The sequence below is a fragment of the Podarcis erhardii genome (assembly GCF_964252035.2).
Source record: "Podarcis erhardii genome assembly, chromosome: 1".
Taxonomy (NCBI): Eukaryota; Metazoa; Chordata; class Lepidosauria; order Squamata; family Lacertidae; genus Podarcis; species Podarcis erhardii.
In genome coordinates, this window is record NC_138497.1 from 47,329,066 (window position 1) to 47,352,777 (window position 23,712).

The 23,712-nt window shown below is 41.8% G+C and overlaps 1 protein-coding gene across 1 annotated transcript in view; it reads right to left on the reverse strand.

Moving 5' to 3' along the window:
• The window catches only part of PCNX1 (pecanex 1), an 82,893-nt gene that overhangs the window by 23,477 nt on the left and 35,704 nt on the right, over positions 1–23,712 (reverse strand). Inside the window, exons 8-14 of the mRNA XM_081839062.1 lie at positions 19,448–19,632; positions 11,621–11,711; positions 9,596–9,653; positions 8,239–8,456; positions 1,992–2,145; positions 1,125–1,157; positions 758–929 (exon numbers count right to left, since the gene is read on the reverse strand). Coding sequence (XP_081695188.1) covers positions 758–929; positions 1,125–1,157; positions 1,992–2,145; positions 8,239–8,456; positions 9,596–9,653; positions 11,621–11,711; positions 19,448–19,632 — 911 coding nt within the window. The remainder of the gene's footprint in view (positions 1–757; positions 930–1,124; positions 1,158–1,991; positions 2,146–8,238; positions 8,457–9,595; positions 9,654–11,620; positions 11,712–19,447; positions 19,633–23,712) is intronic.

Below are 23,712 nucleotides of genomic sequence, written 5' to 3' on the forward strand. Positions count from 1 at the left end.
TGGCCAGCATGACTAAACCGCTTCTGGCGCAATGGGACACTGTGACGGAAGCCAGAGCGCATGGAAACGCCACTTACTTTCCCGCTGCAGTGGTACCTATTTATCTACTTGCACTGGCATGCTTTCGAACTGCTAGGTTGGCAGGAGCTGGGACAGAGCAACGGGAGCTCACCCCGTCATGGGGATTCGAACCACCGACCTTCTGATTGGAAAGCCCAAGAGGCTCAGTGGTTTAGACCACAGCGCCACCCATGGAACTGACAATGACAACTACTTCCTCTCCAATTATAACAACTTTTAAAAGACAGAATGAGAAAGGAAGGGATTCCATTTATTTGTATCTCCATTAAAGAACAGAAATCTATATGGTCTCCACGATGGGCAAACGATCTATGCATACCATCCACGTAGCTTTTAATGGAGTTTACACCACCCTGTTAATTTATGATACGGCAGTATAAAAATACTTTTACAGTGGTACCTCGGGTTAAGAACTTAATTTGTTCTGGAGGCCCGTTCTTAACCTGAAACTGTTCTTAACCAGAAGCACCACTTTAGCTAATGGGGCCTCCTGCTGCTGCTGCACCGCCGCCACGTGATTTCTGTTCTCATCCTGAAGCAAAGTTCTTAACTATTTCTGGGTTAGTGGAGTCTGTAACCTGTAGCGTCTGTAACCTGAAGCGTCTGTAACCCGAGGTACCACTGTAAAACTAAAGAAGCAAATACAATGCATCAGAGCCATAAAGAAATTGCTCACCGATAATCAAGTCCCTTGCTGATAGCAGCAAAATTGGATTAGTGAAAGCCATTCCATATAGTCGGAACCTTGCAGTGAAAGTGCTCTTGCTGCCATAGTCCAGCAGCCAAATGAGGCTGCAGCATATGCAGAAGTAAACAGGGCGGCTATAGGCGATGATTCGGTTATGACCCTGAAAAAAACAAGTTTGGTTACTGCAACTCAAAGTTGCAAATCATAACTATTGTCTTCTTCAAAATTTGGTTTTGAAACTTTATTACGCATGCCGCTTTAAATTAGAAAGTTCAGTGTGTTAAACTCAGATACACCAGAGTATTAGCTATGCCTTTTCTGAATAAAATGTTCTGTTCCATATAGGAAAACTTACATGCCGAGGTGATGAAGAATCTGGTTGCACACTCTAAAAAACAGACCAGAAAAATGAAAGGGTAATATTAGGTAAGGCTTATTTTCAAGGTTACTTTTCAATATAAGACTCTCTTAACAGGTAGGATCCACAGAACTTCCATGGACACATCAAGGCTTCTCATGGTGTGTTTTTCAGTCACAGCCCCTCATCCCCTCACTGCTCCCACCCCCGAAGTTAGTTTCTCAAGCAGCATTCAACAAAGCATGAGAAGCTGGGGTCTGAAGTGAAAGTTTTAAAATATTGAAAATAACTTAACGGAAGAGGTAAGAGCAGAAGAATCATACCAATTTTCTAAGATCATCCCAGGAATGCAGTGGGTTCATAAGGAAAAATCCATACTCAAGCAATGCCTTTATTAGGACCCATTAAAATGTCACGTAATAGTGAGCAAGCTTTTGAGTTCGCCAGTACTTTTCAACAGGCTGGATTCCATACACACACACTTTCTTTGTTCAACAGTTGATTGGGGAAGATGAAAGCTTGATCACTATTTTATAATATTTTGATTGGCTTAATATGTAGTTTCCCATTTCATCCAAACCTGGAAACTGTGGTTAATAGCTTCAGAACAATTTGGGATATACGTCTCTTGTTTGAAGCTGGCTTAATGTCCTGGCCTGCTCTGAAGCTCTTAACCTTTGTTTCCTGATTTGGGCAAAACATGAAAGTGTGGTTAGCAGAAGGCTTCCTGGTTTGCTTGCAAAGGGACTGCATGCACACCCAACAAAGATCAGCCACGACTAGGCTTCTTATTAACTCAAGATAGATTGTACAAATGCTGGCAGAATATGAATATTTAAAATTGACAGTGGCAAAAGAAGTTACCTTGAGCAAGGAATACTGGCAGCTGGCAATCACCAAGCAAAACTGGAAAACCCATATATCCTTGAAGAAGCCTTCAATAAGAAGTACAGAACCCAAGAAAGCCACTTGGATAGCTAGGATGACAGCTAACACGTTTTCCAGGATCTCACGATTTCTATGGAAAAGGAAATGTATGTGGTACTGGGAAGCTAAATAGGTTTATACAGTTGGAAGAGAGGCTGCAGGAGTTCAAGGAAACTAAAGAAAATGACCTATGATACTGTATCTCAAAAGTCTGAGAATGCCTTAGCATGCAAATTTCAGGTGCTGAATCTATTGTCGTTTTATTGGAGTTCAAATGGCTGTTCAAACACATTCTATAGAATCAGTCAGAAAGGATAAAAATGTCACCCAGCCGTAGTCCCAACCACAAGACAGATAAATCCATCCATACTCATCCCCTCCCAGAAAAATCTACACTGCAGTATGTCTTGAGAAAAAATAAGGTTTCTGTAATGGTTCTGCAGAAGAAAAACGAGTGAAGGTACTGTTAGGATATTTCCGTTCCACCTTAAAAAGGGGACAGGCTGTTGTGAGTCACAGCCTACGTATTTCCTGCTCACAGGAAGTTTCTGTTTGTCTATTGCTTTTGTTTCTCTCTCTGTGCCTGAGACATCGAAGCAGGCAGTCATGTTTTTTTCTTTGTTCTGACCAACGCTGAATAAAATTGTAAATATGCTCTCCTGAGTGCATCTTTCGTTGTGCAAACTCTGCTGATAGAGCGTGCACGAGCTCTGGAATGTGGCAAGCTATTTCTGAGGCTTCGTGTCGCTAATTGACTGATACTGTATCTGCAGATCGATGGATCGTCCGGCATCAGCGTGGGGGTATGATGGATTTTGTCTCCCTGGCAGTATCCCAACAACAGGTTTCGGGCCCAGATTCACGGCACTTACAGGAGAACAAGACTGTGACAGACTGCTGAGGTATGTGTGGAAAAGTAAGACTTTTCTGTTGCCACGGCAGCCTCTTTGAACTCCGGTTGGCTTAATTGGCCAGAGGCTTCAAGATTTATGAGCTGCCGAGATAAGAAGTTTTTGAAGGCATAAAGGCTCACGGCTCAAGTAAAAGCCTGGAATGGAGTTTTTCCAAGCCTCAGATGATGGCACTCAGTGCCCAAAGTTAAATCGGCACAATTATGAGACCTGGGCAGTGTGGTGTGAGAGTTTACTACGGCAGTTTGGAGTGTGGCATACTGTGTGTGAAGTCCCTCCAGTTCCTCTGACAGATAGATGGAGGGCCCAAGATTCAAGGGCCATAGACGTAATTGTCTTGTCCGTCTCTCTGGAGGAAATTGCTACGCTAGCTGGCAATGCGACAGCACGTCAGATGTGGAATGCTTTGAAAGTAGCCCATCTGCCGGTCATCTCAGCCCAGAGTTTGACTGCATCGGAGGTCCTGGCTGTTTCCCAGAATAAGAGTGTTTGCAGGGATGCCGAGGGCACCGGTTGCAAGCTGCAGGGGGAGCTGACTGTGATGTCATCCCAGGCAGCATTCCAGCCTCCAGGGGAGCCAAGGAGTCAGCAGCTGAGAGCTCTGATTCCCATGAGAGCCAAGGTCATCTTTGCAGAGGCCGGAAGGCCAGAAGTAAACAGAGACAGAAGCCAGCAGATGGCCCAAAGCAGAAGGGGGGTGGAAAGCCAACGCCAGGGAAAAACAAGGCTTTGTTAGCTGGCACTGCTTCACCGAAGGCCAAAGGCAAGTTTGATGGCCAGGAGCAGGGGGGCAAGCAGCAAAAGCCCATGCCGGTGGAAAACAAGGTTTTGCTTGCTGGAAAAGCTGCTTCAAAGGCCAAGGCCAGATTTATTATTGACTCTGGAGCCACCCGCCATCTAACAAAGGATCGGCCCTAGCCTATCTACTCCAGGACATTGACTCTTATAGAACATTACAGGTTGCCAGATTCCTGATTTCAGTTCTTTCATATAAAAGACTTCATGGAATGCTGCATGACTATTAAAAATCTAGTAAACTCTATGCACCATCTTTTTCTTCAAGGCCATAATACGGTACATCTAGAGATTGTATGTAATGTGAAGGAGATTATGCGTTGAAATATTTTAGTTGATATTTTAGAATGTAAAATGCTATTTTATTTATTGATTTGTTTTACCTTGTGGGCTTATAGCCGAATAAAGTATTATCTATCTATCTAGGATCGGCACCTTTTTATCTCCTTCACACCTCAAGATGGAGAGATCCACCAGGCTGATGGAAAGACGTTGCGAATTGCAGGAGTCGGGACTGTGAAACTGGCAAGTCTGCACACAACCATCAAGGATGTACTTTATGTTCCAGGTTCTGCAGACAATTTGCTCAGTGTCCCACAGCTGACTGGGCGTGGCTTTGAGATTTCCTTCAAGAGTCTGTGTCATCAGGAAAGGCAAAGAGGACATTTTGCATGCAAAGTTTATAGATGGTTTGTTCTGTATAACTTATGATGACAATGGTGCTGCTGTGTCTAATGTTGATTTTTGTTGTGTTGCACAAACTAACAAAGTTCTTCATGCAGGATGTATTCACGAGGCACACAGAAAATTTGGTCACATGTCTTGGCAGGCGCTGGCCAAGATGCCTGGATTGGTTCAGGGTTTGAACATCAAGCCCTGTAAGTATCACATGAAATGTGTATCTTGTGCAGAGAACAAGGTGAAGGTTGCTCCAAAAGGCAAGGAATCTAGCAGGCAGGCTTCCAAACCCTACCAGCTAGTCCACGCAGACCTGGTTGGTCCACTTGCGCCCTCTTTGGGTGGAGCAAGGTACTTCATGGTTCTAATTTATTCTTTTTCCAGGTACATTCATGTGTTTATGCTCGAGCAGAAATCACAAGCGTTTCCTAGGTTCAAGGCATTCTGTGCTTGGTTGGAGAATGCTCACAGTAAACGTATCGGCTGTTTGTTTACTGATTGAGGCGGGGAGTTCACTTCTCAGCAGTTTGAAGCTTTCCTGACTGAGAAGGGAATCCAGCATGACCTCTCAACGCCTAGATCGCCATGGCAGAATGGACTTGCTGAGCGAGCAAACCAGACATTGCTTCAAGGCCTAAAAACCTTGTTGCATGATGCCAATCTCCCTGAGAAGTATTGGGGGGAGGCTTTGTCCACGTTCGTTTATTCCTATAACAGGAGACTGTCATCACCTATTGGTTGTACTTCCTATGAGAAGATGTTTGGTAAGAAACCTTACGTCAAGCACATGAGAATCTCTGGTTCTGACATGTGGGTACACACCCCACAGAGCAACAAGCTTGAGAAGCGTGGGGCACATGGTTTGTTCATGGGGTACGAAAAAGGTTCGTACAGGGTATGGATGACAGACTCTAAGTCCATTAAGTTCACAAAGAGTGTTGAGTACAATCCTAAGTGGGGGGAAAATGTGGGAATTTTCCAGAGTTACCCAGAGGAAGATGAAGGTGATGTGAAACAAGCAGATGATGCTCAGGTAGAAGAGGAAGCTGAGGAAGCTGATGATGATGATGATGATCAGAGTTCGGATTCCAGCTCAGTGGGCGGCGCTGCTGCTGGTGTCAGCGACAGTGATGACACAGCAGACTACAAGAGCGCAAAGGCCTCAGTCAGACCATCTGATGCGTCTGACAATGAACTGGAAGAACCACTGTTCACCATTGGTCACTTTTCTCCTAAGAAGGAGGAGATGAGTCAAGAAGACTTGCATCTAGTTCCAGGTCTGAAAGGGCCACGAAAGGCAAACCTCCAAAGAGATTTGCTGATGAGTTTGCTAAGATGGCAACTGCTGTTCTTAGTAGCTCAGAGAAGGTGTGGGAACCTTCAAGCTTCAAAGAGGTTCAGGAGTTAACCTCTAAAGATGCTGAGCCTTGGCTTAATGCCATGAAGGCTGAAGTTGATTCCTTGAATAGGAACCAAACTTGGGAGCTGGTACCAGTAGTCCCAGGAATGAGACTGGTTGGCAGCAAATGGGTCTTCAAGGCCAAGACAGACCAGAATGGCAAGGTTGTCAGACACAAAGCCAGATTGGTTGCCAGAGGTTTTTCACAGGTACCCTGACAGGATTACCACGAGACCTACTCAACCACCGTCAAGTATGAGAGCATTTGGCTGATGCTCAAGATAGCTGCAGAGGAGAAACTGCATGTTTCCCATCATGACATTAATACAGCTTTTTTGTATGGGGTTTTGGGGGAGGAGCTGTATATGCTTCCACCTGATGGAATGCAGATACAGAAGGGAATGGTCTGTAAACTTCGGAAATCCTTATATGGTCTCAAGCAGAGTGCCAGGTGTTGGAACACAAAACTCACTGAGACGTTGCTTTCTCTAGGTTTTCACCAGGGCAAAGCTGATCCATGTGTGTTTGTCAAGGAGGAGGGGCAAAACAAACTGTATTGTTTATGTTTTGTTGATGATCTTCTGATGTTTTGGAAGAATCAGGCTTTGTACCAAAGCACCCTAGCTCAGCTGAAGGAGCACTTTGACATGAAGGATCTTGGTGAGGTATCCAACTATCTTTCTCTGCAGGTGGAGAGGGACCGAGCAGGTAATTTTCTGGTTCACCAAACACAGAAAATTGCTGATGTATTAACCAGGTTGAATTTGGTTGATGCAAACCCAGCAGACACACCGATGGTGACAGGTTACCCGGGTAGATAGTACTGCTGAAGCGTTTTCTGACACTACGCTGTACAGATGCATTCTAGGCAAGTTGAATTTCATTGCTATATGTTCAAGACCTGACATAGCTGTAAGCACTAACCTGCTTAGCAGACATGCCAACAATCCTACTGTTCAGGACTGGAAAGCACTGAAGCGCATAGCCCGCTATTTGAAAGGGACTTTGCACTACAGGCTGAGGTTCACCAGTCAGAAGACTGGGGGTCTTGAAATCTTTGCGGATGCTAGTTTTGGAAGTGACACCACGGATGGTACAAGCACTTCTGGAGTATGCTACATGTACAACCACTGTCTGTTTACTGGCTGTGCAAGAAGCAAACGACAGTTAGCCTAAGTTCCTGTGAAGCAGAACTCAATGCTCTGCCATTTTCACTCATGGATTGTGAATGGTTGATGCAACTGTTTAAGGACATTAGGGTTTATGTGAAATGTCCTATACAAGTGTATCAAGACAATAGATCCTGTTTGGCTTTGCTGAACTCACGAGAGTTGCAAGCAAAGAACCAAGTACTTGCAGATTAAGCTACATCGTGCAAGACAGTGTATTCAGAAAGGACTCATTCAGGTGTCCTACATGCCAGGAAATGAAATTCCTGCTGATCTGTTGTCTAAGGTTGTTAACAGAGAACAACTTAAGGTTTATGTACAGAGGTTGCAATTGAGTTGAACCACAGGTACTACAGGTTACACGGAAAGGGGGAGGATGTTAGGATATTTCCGTTCCACCTTAAAAAGGGGACAGGCTGTTGTGAGTCACAGCCTACGTATTTCCTGCTCACAGGAAGTTTCTGTTTGTCTATTGCTTTTGTTTCTCTCTCTGTGCCTGAGACATCGAAGCAGGCAGTCATGTTTTTTTCTTTGTTCTGACCAACGCTGAATAAAATTGTAAATATGCTCTCCTGAGTGCATCTTTCGTTGTGCAAACTCTGCTGATAGAGTGTGCACGAGCTCTGGAATGTGGCAAGCTATTTCTGAGGCTTCATGTCGCTAATTGACTGATACTGTATCTGCGGGAGATCGATGGATCGTCCGGCATCAGCGTGGGGGCATGATGGACTTTGTCTCCCTGGCAGTATCCCAACAGGTACTCTAAGAAAAAGAAGTCTGTAAAGCAGTATAGATACTCCAGGGCGGAGAAAGCAAACTGCTGAGCAGAATGATGGTGGCTTGCTGGATACCCAATGCCCAATATACCATTAAAAGTGCACAACAGAGGGTAGCTTATCTGCACAACCCAGTGCTCTAAATTCAAGTGCTGCAGTAAACCTTTCCTCCTGATAGGAGCGGACATGTTCAAGGTACCAGTGTATCATGCTTTCTTCCAGGGTCCTCCATTTAACTTCCCTCTCCCCAGTTTTCCACCAGACACTCGACAGCTTGTTGTTACTGCTGTTCTTAGTTGGGCCCATTTGGCCCCGTTTCTAACAGTACCCACCACCTGATTTGACTAATGCTTTGAACAGTGCATCAATCACTAGCATACGAACCAAGCAAAAGGAAACCTGATGCAAATAATTACTTGAACTATGTTAGAACAGCACGTGCTCATGGGATCTCACCTATCAAACAAGGCTAGGAGAGTCAGTCTATCAAAATTGATGCCAATCCAGATCTTAGGTAGGATCCAAAAGCGGTAATAGTGTTTGACTTTTTGGGCAGCTTCCTCTTGAGGTTGCAGATGGTCCTGCAGGTCAGGGCTTAGGTCAATGTCTTGATGCTCGAGGAGATCTGTATCTATGGTCAACAGCCTGTTCAGCCTGATCTGGGGTAGGGAGAGCTACAATAAAGTCAATAATAAGTTGCATTCACACTGTTTTAGCCTATAAACTATAGATCTTAAGGAACATAAAAGTGTCATGGGCCAAAGATCTGCTATGAGGAACTACCCCCTTGGTCTCATCTTCTTTGCAAATCTGTATGTTTCAGGGAGAAGGGAAGGTGGAGGAGGATGTGATTTATCTCATTTCAGGAAGGCACACCTGATTAACAGTGGTTGAAGACTACATGCTCAACCCTGGCATGGGTTCATGGTGGAGTTCCAACCTGTATTGGCTGGTTTCTTCCAGGAAGCAAAAGCACTGACCCTTTATAAAACTTTATGGAACTGCAGGGATAGTGCACATGCAAACCACACCCTACCTCCACCTAGAACAGGCTTCCACAAACTTGAGTCCCCAGATGTTGTTGGAACGACAACACCCATCTTTTGCAGAAGGGTTGAGGAACTGGATCCAGCCAGAAGTCAGAATTCAGAAGTGGTCAACTCTTCATGAGCCACTTTAACAATCACCTGAATTCATTTGGTTTTATTCTGTGAACTGCCCTGAGACCTTCAGGTATAGGGCGGTATATAAATTCTAATAATAATAATAATAATAATAATAATAATAATAGCCAGAAAATCCCCACCACTAATCTGCAGCCAGCATGGCCAATGATGAGTGACAATGGGAATTGCAGATCCAGTAACATCCAACACACAAGGCTGAGTAGAAGGGCCCTTTCTTCTTTACAACTTCAATTACTCCAGGGTATTTCAAGCTGATATGGTAAGGATCTAGCAAGCTGAACCTAAAGTCTTCAAAGACCTTACAAATCATTAGCAGTGATAGTCTACAATCCATTCTGCATTGAGCAGGGCTTGGACACCACTTTCTTAGATCTAAGAGGTGGGTGGCACTGCATTTGTCTAATTAAACACACACCAGGTCTCACGTTATTAAAGTATTAACATGGCTGCAATTCTCCAATTATTTGTAGCAGTGAAGGCATGGCATTGTCCAGCTGCTGACAACTTGAACCACTCAAATCCTGTGCTAAATTTACAGACAGAATACTTAATTGTATCTCAACAACTTAAGAGTGACATTTGATCATCTGCTTGCAATAAAATAAGGAGCAAATGCAAAAACTTACTAAATCATGTGGATAAAAACGAACTGAGGTAGAACTTGATACATGAGAATCCGTGTCACTATAATAACAAGAAGATTACTTTAGTTTGATACCACACACTGTTCTCCAGTTCAAGTCTCTTCTTTTGTTTAAGAGATTACTCTTTCTGTAGTTTGTAGGACATCAGTTACCCCAGTTTAAATCAACTTGCTACTGGAAAGGCAGTACTGTTTTCACCAAGGGAAAAAGAAATGATACACCTTCTTGATAGGACAATGCACCTTATTACCCAAACATGCTGACATTAAGAAAGAAGGAGGCCTGTATAACGAGCATTTCTATTTCTATTTCGTAACAAGCCATTAATTCTGCATTAATATCTTGATAGCTGGATATGGGGTTGCATTCTGGGCTGAATACCTAGTCCTATCTGAGTGATTGCTAGCCCTTTTCAGGCAGAGGGTAATAAAGGTCCACTGCAAACACTCCAGGGTCAAATGTCAAAGTGGGAGTGGCAGAAGTGGGCAAGTGGTCCTGGACAAATGTAAGAATAATAATTAACGGCATATTTGGGGTTTAGGGGTTACAAAAACTTTTGGTATCACAGAATTACAGCAGGCGACCCATGAAAATAATCAGTAAATAGAAGGTGTTGCATGATTTTTAAATGGATAAATTTGGGAGTGGGGCTTGTTGGGTCAAAAAAAAAGCTTTCAACATTAGGGTGCCACAGCAGAGGACCCACAGGAGCAGCTAAAACTAAAAATATATGTATTTGGAGAGCCAAAAAGAAAACTCCTGAAGATTGGGTGCCAGCTAGGGGCTGGCTACTACTGCACCATAAAGACAATTCCACATCGAAAATACTTTGGTTTGCATGACTCTGCTATGCACTGCTATTTATGCAAAGCAATGGCAGAAAATGATGTATTTCACTGCATTCTATTTTTCTTTGATTTTGTAATAAACGTACAGTGGTACCTCATGTTAAGAACTTAATTTGTTCCGGATGTCCATTCTTAACCTGAAACTGTTCTTAACCTGAGGTACCACTTTAGCTAATGGGGCCTCCTGCTGCCGCCGTGCGATTTCTGTTCTCATCCTGAAGCAAAGTTCTTAACCTGAGGTACTATTTCTGGGTTAGCGGAGTCTGTAACCTGAAGCGTCTGTAACCCAAGGTACCACTGTATCTTTATTGGGTGGGTGGTTGGGTGGGTGTGGAATCTGCATGTCCCAGGGGACATTATGCCCCCAAAGCAGTCATTTACTCCAAGCACCATGACTCTTATTCAGCTTACTGCCTTTAAAAAAGGATATGAAATCCTGTCCAAGGATCTTGTGTACTCATTTTGCTCTAAGATTGTTAGATTATTCTCTCTTTCTTTGAAAGGGTATCATGACCTAATTGGCAAAGCCTATCCAAAACCCTGGCTAGGGAAAACAGGATAGCTTCACCACCCTGTGGTGGTGGCAGCAGCTTAGAAATCATATGTAAATTCAAACATTTTGCACTCAAACAGAATAAAGCCATGCATCCAGACACCAAGTTAAGCAATAAAACATTCTAAAAGGTAATTAACACTTTGACTGATTGTTCTGAAATACTGCCTAGGCTTCAAGGGTTGTGTGCAAAGGAAGTATGCAAAGTGCCTTGACCATTTGTATCATCTGCCTTTCCAGATGCTGTGGGACTACAACTCCCTTGCTATCAGGAAACTCTCAGCTATTGGCTGGGGTTGAGAAGAGATATAGTCCAGCAACATCTGAATGGCAAAAGGTTCCCCACCACTGCACTATATAAACATGAGAATGAAGTTGGTTCTGGTTCTCAGTTCTTCATTCAACCTGCAACTTCCTCAGTCTCAATATGATGGGTATTCTTTGACAAAATATAAAATTACCAAAAGGTTCCCATGTACATCAAATCACAATTCTGAAAGTGTTCTGACTTTTGCAAAAATACACAGACGCTTAAGAATCTTTCAGAATTGTTTGCATATTCAGCATTGCTGACTAAACCACAGATACTGGTTTTCAAAAACACACCAGATATTAGATGTTCTTCTTGCAGCAGGCTCAAAATTCACAAGCGACATATCGCAGCCCCCTGTCTCGTAGAGTGTAGAACTGAACTTACCTGTCAAAAAGAGAAAGTCAGGATAGGTTAAATATTGTAGCATATTTCTACACTGTAGTAACAAAAAGTATATGCTATGGGTTACTTGTACACAATACAAATCTACATAAGTATTTTATAGCTACATCCACACACTTCATCAACGGTTAATGGAGGTCTTTACTTGATCAGGGACCATGAGACCAAATTGGTCACAACCAAGAATGCAGATTAATGTATATAAGCAAAGAGTTACTTATGGACTTGTGTAATGCACACATCTTTCCTTAGCATGTCCCTGGTCTTTCTTTGAGCTAGGTTTTCATACCTAGCGGACACAGTCCAGAAACAGGAAAATAAATCAGTCACTAAGTCATTGAAAAATTAACTATGGTGTTTTTTCTTTAGACTATTGCATTCTATCACCTCTATCAGGAAGAGGTAAAGATGTTCAGCCTATTTATTTTACAAGGTAAAATTACTACCATATCTTTCCATATAACTTGGCACAAGAATTATGATAATAATAGAGAATTTTCTCATGCATAATGCTAGAACTTGGGTTCATTCAAAGAAATTGATTGATAATATCTGTGGGACAGACAAAAGCAAGTACCGTATTTACTCGAATGTAATGCGCACCATTTTTGGCCAAATTACATCACAAAAATTAGGGTGCACATTAGATTTGATGGTGAATTAGATTTGATTGCAAGCCTCAAAAAAACTACTGACATAGCAAATCCTATTTTGGTTTCAAGGTTTTGAAAACTGAGGTGCGCACTAGATTTGATGGCACATTGGATTTGCGTAAATATAGGACTTCTTTGGGCAGCACATATTAATACATGGAATTCACAGCCACTTCAAGTTTTGAAAGTTCAAGAAAAATGGACCTTTTGTTGGAATTGAACAGATCCTTGATCAGATATTGCTAGGTCAAAACAAATGTAAGACGGGAAGACAAGTGGAATGATTTGAGGCTCCACACATGCCTTCATCTAAACAATATTATTTATGTATTGAAATAGCAGAAGCCAGTTCTGCTCCGCTTTTATGCACAGACAATTTCCTTTCAAAATGCTAACTGCATTCTTAAACAGGGAATGGTGGATTCTCAGCACCAAATTTTGCCAGTTTCCTTTCCACACTTCCACAGGCCATAAAAACCAAAAGCAAGCAAACACCCACAGTCCCGTTTTCACCGATGACATCTCACCATCAGAATACATGGTGTGAACATTTTTTTTCTTTATCATGTGAGGTAGCTCTTGTGGAAGTACAAAAAAAAATATCTGGATTCAGTGGAACAACACTCCATTTAAGAATGCACATTTCAGTCATTTGACAATGCATGCCCAGCAACAAGCTGAGCCAGACTAATTACTATGGTGAATTCAGGCTATGGAAACTGAAGTAAAAACCAACAGTAACCTTAATACTAGGTCCTACTGATTGTTGAGAATAAGTGTTAGATATACTGCATACGGCAGTGATATGTGTACGCCACATGGACAGTATTTCCAGCTTTAACTCCCCTCCATGCTGCTCCCAACTTCACCACACACAGAACAGCCAATCTATAAACTTTGTACCGTAATTGTTGAGAGATTTTTATTTTAACATCTGTCTAACCAGGACTTGTTGAATGCTCCGGGCAGGGCTCCATGTACTGAATGCCCTAGATAATTCTTGGTACCTGTTCCCTATTGTCATTCATGACTCACTGACAAAATATAATGAGATAACCCTAAATCTAGAGTTGCAACAAATGTTAATACAAATGAACAAACATAAATTTTAACTGAGAAAGTTTGGCTCCCTTCATCACTATTTTTAAAGCTGTAACTTTTTTAAAAAAATGTACACATGCATAGCAATGACAGGCCTTGGGGGCGTATCATGCTTTATTCCTCCCAAAGTATTTGAGAAGGGTCAAATGTTTTTAAAAGAATGGGCTGAGTTGGTATAGGAGATGACTAGTGCATGTTTATTGAAAGACACATCACAATTTGGGTTCTTTCCACATACAAAAGCAATGTATGTTTTCATGAGCGAAGACTACTCCTGGATTATTTTGTCACTGACACATATGGTTAGAAATCACAGTATGTGGACATACAGTACAGCAAACACGAACTCAACATTCCCATATAATAGCACATTTCCCCCTGCATACTTGTGTACACCTGTAACATCGTATTAGTGGCAGCCTTATTTTGAAGGTCACAAAGGTCAAATATTTAGAAAGAATATTAACCACCTGTTAAAGCAGAACACAATCTAGGAATGGAAAGCAAACAATAAAATATAAGAATAAGCTACACTTTAAACAGTGTGCATTTATTTCTAAGGCTTGAATTAGTGTGTTTCCCCCATAATTTTCATTCACATATATAAAAAAGGATGTGCCAGAACTATCAAACACCAAGCTATTAAGAAGATGTGATCCCAGTGAAGATCAGTCATACAATCTGGCATATATATATATATATATATATGCGTTCCACCGAATTTTACATGTGAAAAGTTGTTGCTTAGATGCAGCTGTAACTCTTGGCAACCCTCTTACAAAAACATATTGTAATTTTCCTACACGGTTCAGTAAGCAAACAGTGCCCTGTCCATGCCTGCAGAACCAAAACGGAGAAGGGAACTTGATAATAAACATCATGTGAAAAATATCAAAGCCCCCCCCCCCCCGCATTACTTAAGGCAAAAGATGAATGAGATTTCCCCCAGTCCCTAGCAGCTAAGGCACTTCCACACTATCAGCATTTTGTGGGAGAGATTAAAGGACATATCAGGAAATTTAGGTTTGTGGAATTCAAGTGGATTAAAACATTCTTTCTACCTACTACAACAAATCCACTTTAAAAAAGAAACTTAAATTCTGCGGTTATGAAGGTGACAGGGAAATGCATTGAGAAATCAATAAATCAGAATGAATGTTCAACAAAGACTGAATATAATCTAACCTCCATGTGTACAAGCAAATCAGAATGAATGTGTAATAGATAAGAGGGAGGCTTAATGAAAATGATACTCTCTGATTGTCTAAGGATAGTTTGTTCTGTCCTATAATTCAAATTGCCCAAGAAACAGCCCCCCCCCCATCTAATTTTAAAATATAAATGGAGGATACCTTGCCTTTCCAGGCTTGGCAACCTGGAATAATTTTCTTCTTCCTTTACCCTTGATCAGAATATATCAACATCATAAATTTGAGAGTATTTGGTAGTGTACCAGTCCACAACTTAACAGAAGTTGATCACTATTGTTGAGTGCAGTATCACTTCAATTCTAGCCATCATTCACTTTTTCCCAGCAAAGCTGATTTCAGCCACAGAGCATCCATGGGACTCTGGAATGAAGTCAGTGTTAAGGTGTTACACCCCAGTGTACTTGTGTCCCGCAAAGAGACGGTATATTAAATACTGAACTCTTAAAACACAGAATGCGCTAATTAATGGTAGGTGAATTACCATTACTGCGGGAAGTGAAGTTACAGGGAATCAGGCAGAGGGCCTTCTCAGCAGTGGTGCCCTTCCTGTGGAATGCCCTCCCATTAGATGCCAAGGAGATAAAGAACTACACAACTTTTAGAGGACATCTGAAGGCAGTCCTGTATCAGGATTTTAAATGTTTGACATTTTATTATTTTTTATATTTTGCTGGAAGCCACCCAGTGTGGCTGGGAAAGCCCAGCCAGAAGGACAGGCTATAAATAAAATTATTGTTATTTTTATTAGGTATTACAGTAACTACATTGAGTTAACAAAACAGGAACAGAGCTATCTGGATCCTCTGACCAAGCAGTCAGACCTCTCTGTCTGCTTCCTTGTACTTCCAAGCAGCGCTGAGAACTGCTAATATTGAGCTTAACTATGTGGTTCAAGGCAACAGACAACTGCCGTAAAGGTGCTATACAGTTAAGCTTTTAAGAAGCATAGTCTCCTTGTCATCTGAATCCACCTTCACATATTACTGAATCTGGAGATGGAATCCTGTTTATAAGTCAAAGTCTACAGAAAGATAAAATCAGTGGAGTAATGCAGGAGAAGAGAGACTGTCAAGTTGGGAGTTGCAGGCTCACCCTTGATTCTAAGGCAGGAACTATTATGAATAGGAAGTCCCTCATACTTGTCCAAGACCAAAATGGCAAATGAACAATAATCCTAACTGTGATCCAGAGAAGACATAGTTCTTCAGGCAGAAAAACAAGAGACAATGTCCTCATCTCCCTCTTGCTTTCCTCTCCTCCCTCCTTCCTTTTCATTGGCCAGCCAAGGAAAGCGACCTGTCTTCACCAGCGAATGGCCTTCAACATCATCTTCTCAACTGCAATTTCTTCTGTTTTGGCAGAACGCATCACTATGGTGCTGACCTTTCTCATCACAACACCAGGGAACCAGGGGAGGTGATAGCTGGACAAGAGTCTAGCCAGCTCCACTGTCATTTCTTGTTCCAGTGTCCAACTGGTCATCTGCACTACCTGGCTTGGAATTCTCCTCCTACATCTGAGATTCCAACATGCTCTCCCAGCCCAGAAAAATCATTCTGCAATGCAACAAGGGGTATGTTGTGTTGTTTTATTGTGCCCTTGGTTACAAGGGCTTCCTGGCTGCAATCTGCTTCACAGTGGTTTTCCTTGCTAGGAAGCTGCCTGGGTCCTTCAGTGAAGCCAAGCTAATCACCTTTAGCTTGCTAGTCTTCTGCAGTGTTTGGGTATCCTTTGTGCCCACCTACCTGAGCACAGAGAGTAAGTACATGGTAGACGTTCAGGTCTTCACTATCTTGACCAGGAGTCGGCAAGGTTTACCTCGCCTGGGCCAGTTCACTCCAGCGGAGATCCCTCTGTGGGCCGGATCTTGCGCACGTTCACAATTTCCGGCGTCTGTGTAGACGCGATTTCCGGTGCTGCAGAAGCAGAACCTGTGCTGCGCCAGTTTAGCGCAGCGCACAGGGACCCGCTGAGTGGGCGGCTCAGTTTGGGGGTAGCTTGTGGGCCAGTTAAATGACCTCCGTGGGCCGCTTAGGTTGTTGACCCCCGATCAGGACCTCCAGTGCTTGGCTCCTGAGCTCTTCGTTCCCAAGTGCTACATTATTGTGCTGAAGCCAGATCTGTTAACAGAGGAGCACCTGACAACAAAAATGTAAAATGGTGGACTCTCCTTCAATTGAGGTTTTTAAGCAGAGGTAGGATGTGTCATGGAGCGACCATCTGTCATGGATGCTTTAGTCTGAGATTCCTGGATTGCAGGGTGTTGGACTAGATGACCCCTGGGATCCCTTCATATTCTACAATTCTATGACGTATGAACAGGAAAGTAGATTCAGTCCTGCCAACGTCCCAAATATCCTTCACACCATACAACAATTAAAACTACAGTCTATGAGGTATGCCCTGGAACGAGTGGTGGTAGCTGTACAGCATTCTCATTGGGAGCTAGGAACAGCAGTCACATCCGAATGCTTGTGGCCCCAGTCTTACCACAAGACAGACCCTATACAAAGCATAACTGGATTCTGTAATATTTCAGCAGAACAGTAGATGGCACCTGATTATATGGGCAAACCTTCTAAATAGGTTTTCTCACATTTCAGAAAGGGGGGGGGGGAGAGGCTGACATTGCCCAATGGCAGATCCTCTTTTGTTTAAGGATTCTCAAAAGTGAATTATGACAGGCTGCCACTACAAGCTAATTCCAGCCTGAAAACCACTAGGGTTGTTAAGTAATGTGGGAGAATTTCCAAGTCCAACCAACAAGGACGCCCTCCCTTAAACTCAGTTTTAGAAATGTTACACAGGAAATAGCTTAGTTTTATTTTCCCAGAGTCTCAAGGACATCACATTTGAAAGGACCTTGTAAATCATGGTCTGCTTTCAGCTTCCTCCAAAAGGATGGTGTGGGGGATATGGTATCTCATGGAAGAGATTCCTAGTAGGGAAGTCTGCACTGAACCACACTTTTCAGACTGTGCTCCATGACCCCTCCTGTTCTTTTCACCCATGCCTTGGACTAATTACAATCAGCATGGCTTCCTGTATTGTTTGCTATCTGCTGAAAAATCCACCTGGAAGTTATCTGGTGCCAATACAAAATGTGCTTGTTGCTTTTTGGTGGAGGCATCCACATGGGAGAATGAAGAAACTTAGCACATACATTCAACATACCTACTCAGGCAACACAAGAAATAAATTTTAAAAAGGAGAGCTGAATCCACAGGCAGAATCTCTATCAAAGAAACAAAAAGTAAGAAGTCAAACTTATTGGACTGAAAAACTGAACTGAAGTGCCTCCACAAAACAAATTAATGCAATTTCTATTCAGAAGTAAATTTAATGGGACTTGCTCCTAGAAAAATGTGACTAAGACCCGTGAGCTTAGGAGTATAGCATATTGTAAGCTATTTAATATTATCTTAAGATTGTTGCAGTCTATAAGTTGTCGTTTTAGTGGAAAGGCTCTTCTTCCTACCCACTGAATCCTCGAGGCAGTCCCTTTCAAATAAAATATTCTAGTTTCACTACTATTCTCAATTAATCACAAAAAGACAACACCAAATTCCAGTGCTTTATTTTGCCACAGAATAAAAAGAGTTAACAGACCAGAAAAATGAGACATCTCGAATTCACCTACGTAAATGAAATACTAAAACTTCTCAAAAAGAAAATAATTTGTTTTTAAAGAAAACGCTATTAATTTTATGTGCATACTGTGAATGGGATAGGGGGTGAAGGCTCATCCTAATTACTTGATGTGAGTCCTTCGACTTCAGATCAGAGAAATCAATATAAGCCCAGAATAAAATATTATTTTCATAATATTTTTAAGATTGAAAGTGTTAACACTTGAATGAAATCCAGGAGTGCTTTTATATTTATGATGGCTTGTGCAATTCCCTCATCCCTCACATAAATTAAAAAGGGAAAGCTGTCAAGCACTAAATGTTTTTCTACTTCTTAAAATATTAATAAGGTTCTGTATAAAAGATCCGACAATTTAGCAGTGATCTAATGCCACATTTTGTGCTCTGGTGCAAATGTAGAACAGTCCAACATGAAACATTTCTTTGCAACATTTGTCACTCCTATGACAAATTGCAATTGTGCATTCTTAACTCATAATCAGTTCATTAAAAATACTGGTCAAATTTTCACCATTACAATGCTTCCGTTATTTAAACATAAGGGTGACATGAAACTCATGAGTTCTCAATCTTTATTGTTTCCCAAATGCAACATTTTCTACTACAAAACTGAAATTTTGTGGTTATTTCTTGAAAAATAGTTTAACATGCCCATGCTGTTAAGAACAACTACAACTTACAGCTGTAGGTCTGAACGCAACAGATTTTGAAATATATCACCTGCATTCTGGAAATTAACATTGAATACGTAATAATATATTCTTGCATGTGTAGGACACATACAGCTTCATGCCCAACTAAAGCCTTCAAAAGCACTGCATAAAGTTTAGGAACAGAATCCTAAGGTACTGTGATGTGACTAAAGTACATAGTACTCAAGGCAGAATTCAAGTTCTAATTCAGAAGAGCGATTCAGGTCCTGGAGTAAATTTAATCTGCAAAGTGTTCCAAAGAAAAAGAAAAAAAAAGGGGGACCAGAACAATTTGCTGTCACACGCCCTGAAAATTCAGAAATCAACAAAGCCAAGTCACAGTGCATTATAAGCCACAAATCTGCTGCATAAACACTTTGATTGCACCAAGGTTAGATAAGGCCTGCATACCAAGTTCATCCTGCAAACTGCTGCCGCCGACAGCAGATGCATTGTCATGTGATGCTTCTAAGTGGACACTCCCATTTCTCACCAGCAAGGAGGCACTAGCACTGAGCACTGCTGCCTGGGAATGGGGGCGGGACTGGACTTTGACTTGGGTTGTGGACTGCAGTCCTTGCTGAACATCTTGAAGGCTACGAAAGAACACGGATGGTGGGAGACATTACAGGGAAGAACACAGAAACAGCAGCTAGAAACCAAGTTAACACTTTTTTATACTTAAAAAAGGTTAAACAAGTAGTATAACCACAGTGAATGAGTCAGTGTGCACCAAGAGCATGTTACGTGTCCAGGGAGTTAGGCTACTTAGTAAGTAAATACATAAATAAATTCCAGCCATATCACCACTCTCAATAGCCCCTCATGTTGTCCTGAGAACTTTCAAAGCCCCCAGGGTCCTAAACAGTACTTGAGTGTGCAGAACCGTGCCAGAGGTATCAAGTGGTGGTATATTTCTTTTAAAAAGTAACATTTGCTCTTCTTATGCTAACAAACTGCAAAGTTCACTCTTTCATGCAAGTTCAAAGTCAAACTCTTGAAAGATAAAATGATGATGATAATAATAAAAATAAATGGGCCTCGGTTTTGTAATGCAGTTGTTTTGCCGAATTATAAACAGGTTTAAAAAGTAGCCGTTTGTACACAACTATGCTGTATGCAATATTTCAATATTTTTCATTTCAATGTTCATATGTTGACATATCAGAGGTGACGGAAAAGTTTATGCTTTGAGAATTTGAACAAATAGTGCGATTGAGGATTGCTGTGAAACTGATCATCTCTGTATTGCAGAAATTTGAAGCCCATCAAATAGATTTTACTTCTAATTTAAATCCCATTTTTATCATGGACTACTGGCAATAAAAAATGAAAACAGCAATAACCTACCCCACTGGGTAATTTTGGGGGACATTAAAATTAAAGATTTCAATTTTGTTAAATGTTATGTTAATACCAGAAATGTATTCTAAGCAAATGCCATGGGAGACTATTGATTAAATACCTCCTTAAAATAGCATTTAAATTTAATTCTCTAAGAGGACACAAGGACACAAGTTAGATTAGATTTTTCTGCTGCTAAAGGTGTGGTTTTTTATTACATGACTTCGCAACAAGAACCCCCAGAAAGCAAAAATAATAATAATGTGCTATTCCCCCAAAATCTTTGCTAACTCCTACTGTTGCAAAAAACACTATAAAGATTATTCTTTTAACTCACCTACCAGTTGAAGCTAAAGAACTATTACTGTTGTAAGTGAATAGCAGAGAAACTTTCAGTAAGGCCTGAGGAATCACAATAAATATAAAATACTATCAACAAACACTTGCAGGCACATTACATTCACTTCAATTTTTCAAGGCAGTTGCACAGACAAATGCTGCCATGCCACATTCAGGCCAGTAAGAACAATGTTAGTCTGAATGGCCCAGAAAACATTAATGGTCGGTAATTTAGCAGCAGTTATATTTCTGTTTTCCCATTTGCATCTACTGATTAGTTTAGATAGGGAATTAACTAGGCTTAGGAAGCCTCTCAAAGACTCCTATTACATGACAGCCTTACCTAGATGTAAATCTCTCTGAAATTATTGGGAATAAGTCCTCATTTAAGCATATACAGTACCTCTAAGGACAGCTTTCCCCAACCTGATGTCCTTCAGATGGTTTTGAATTCCCATCAGCCCAGGCAGCTTCTGCCAATGTGGTCCCTCAGTGCCTGTGTCTAGTATCCTGGGCAATCAGCACCCAGTCTCCAGTAGCCAAGAGGACGTGGTTGCATCCAGATCACTAGAGGTACATGTAAATGTTGTGAGAAAATAGGTCTAGCCTTGGAAAGTTAGGCAGCCAACCTCAGTAACTGTCCTTCTTAGAAACAAGTCAATTGATGAACTTCAGTAGATTCATCAATACGTTTCAGATTGTAAGTGCTGATATTTTGTTTGTTTGTTTGTTTAGTTTTGCGTTGGAATATGAAGTAATTCTTCACCAAAAAAGAAAGTGCAAAGTGGCCTCCTTCAGGAGGAAGGGCAGTAAGTAAGTACGATAAGTAAGTAAGTAAATGCATTTTTTTAGATTTGGGGGGGGGGGGACACTAAACAACCACAACTACTTCGCCATTGAAAAAAATGAGATTAATTCTACAACAGACTACAATTGGCTGAGGCAACTCTAACACTTGAAAGAAGCAGAAAGGATTATTACAATATTTTTATTGTCCTAACCTGGTACGGCCTAGGACCCTCGTACCTACGGGACCGCCTCTCCTGGTATGCCCCACAGAGAAACCTACGGTCTGCAAATAATAACATCCTCAAGGTCCCAGGCCTCAGAGAGGTTAGGCTGGCCTCAACTAGAGCCAGGGCCTTCTCAGCTGCGGCTCCAATCTGGTGGAACGCTCTGTCACAAGAGACTAGGGCCCTGCGGGACTTGACATCTTTCCGCAGGGCCTGCAAGACAGAGTTGTTCCACCAGGCCTTTGGTCAGGGCGCAGCCTGACTCCCTCCTCTGGCAACCTGTACAGAATCTTGCTTAATCGGTTGCCATTAATTTGATTTTAATTAATTTTTATAATGAAATATTTTTAGAATGTGTGATTATTTGATTGTTTAATTATTTGATTATTGTTAGCCGCCCTGAGCCCGGCTTCGGCTGGGGAGGGCGGGATATAAATAAATTTTATTATTATTATTATTATTATTAAAAAATTGTTCCACGTTTCTAAAGACTACAAAATGTTTAGGAATTAACTCTACACAGAACTGGAAAACTCCCAAACATTTATTAGGGTCTGGTATCTAAATTGTAGGCAGCAGTGTGATTAGGTGCCCTGAGTTTCTTTCTGCCACTTCTAAAATATACTATTTCACTTCTCTGACAGGGTGAAAGATAAGCATGGGTTCACTAGCTGGAAGTGGTGGCAACTTTGGTTTCAAATGAGAAAGCATTGAGTTTGTTACGTAGGAACATCCTGATTTGTGAAAAGGGTATTAGAAGGAGGCATAACGAAAGTGCAAGGAGAGGACAATAACTTGCAAGAATAGTTAGCAAAAGGTCAGGAAAATAAGTTATCTGCTATAATCAGAAAACTTGTATCACATATTTCTGCTGTCTGAGGTTATGTTCCCATTAACATTATTTCAATGAGACAAACTCAATGTGCCTTTTTCTTTCTTAAATGCAGTGGAAGCGAAGAGGACTCCACGTTCCTACTTCTGTATTACAACCTCATATTATTCAAATATGGATTTGCCTCACTGTTTCCCAAGGTGCACCTTTTAAGACAGGTGACTAACCTGTGGCCTGTTCAGAAGTTGCTGAGCTGTAATTCCATCATCCTTGGCCCTTAGCCATGCAGGCTGGGGTTGATGGGAGCTGTTGTCCAACAACACCTGAAGGACTACACATTTGCCACCTGCCACGCAGAGAGAGAAGGTATACTCTTCAAGAAAGCAGAAAACGAACTACCAAGATTGCTGTTGTTGGCATCCTTCTGTCTTGAGAGACAATGGGTAATGTAGAACTTCAACAAGACAGAACTTCAATAAATGGGATTCACTCTGTTGAAGTTCCTAGCTTGTTAGTAAAACAACAAGAACAACAACAGTAGTAAAAGGTAAAGGTACCCCTGCCCGTACGGGCCAGTCGTGTCCAACTCTAGGGTTGTATGCCCATCTCACTTAAGAGGCTGGGGGCCAGCGCTGTCCGGAGACACTTCCGGGTCACGTGGCCAGCGTGACGAAGCTGCTCTGGCGAGCCAGCACCAGCGCAGCACATGGAAACGCCATTTACCTTCCCGCTAGAAAGCGGTACCTATTTATCTACTTGCACTTACGGGTGCTTTCAAACTGCTAGGTGGGCAGGAGCTGGGACCGAAAGACGGGAGCTCACCCCGCCGTGGAGATTCGAACCGCCGACCATACAATCGGCAAGGCCTAGGCACTGTGGTTTTACCCACAGCGCCACCCGCGTCCCAACAACAGTAGTAGTAGATGCAAATTCATGTTTAATTCTTTATATAACCATGTGCGAACATTACAGAAGCCACATCAAGTAACTCACACTGTTTGCCTAAGGAACTCTTCTTTCCTTATAAAAGCTGCCACTGAATGCATAATCTGGAGCATAAGCTACACAAATGGCTTCCCTAACAATTATGAACCCGTGTAAAGTAGCTCATAATGAATTTTCGCAATTTTAGTCATACTAGAAAAATC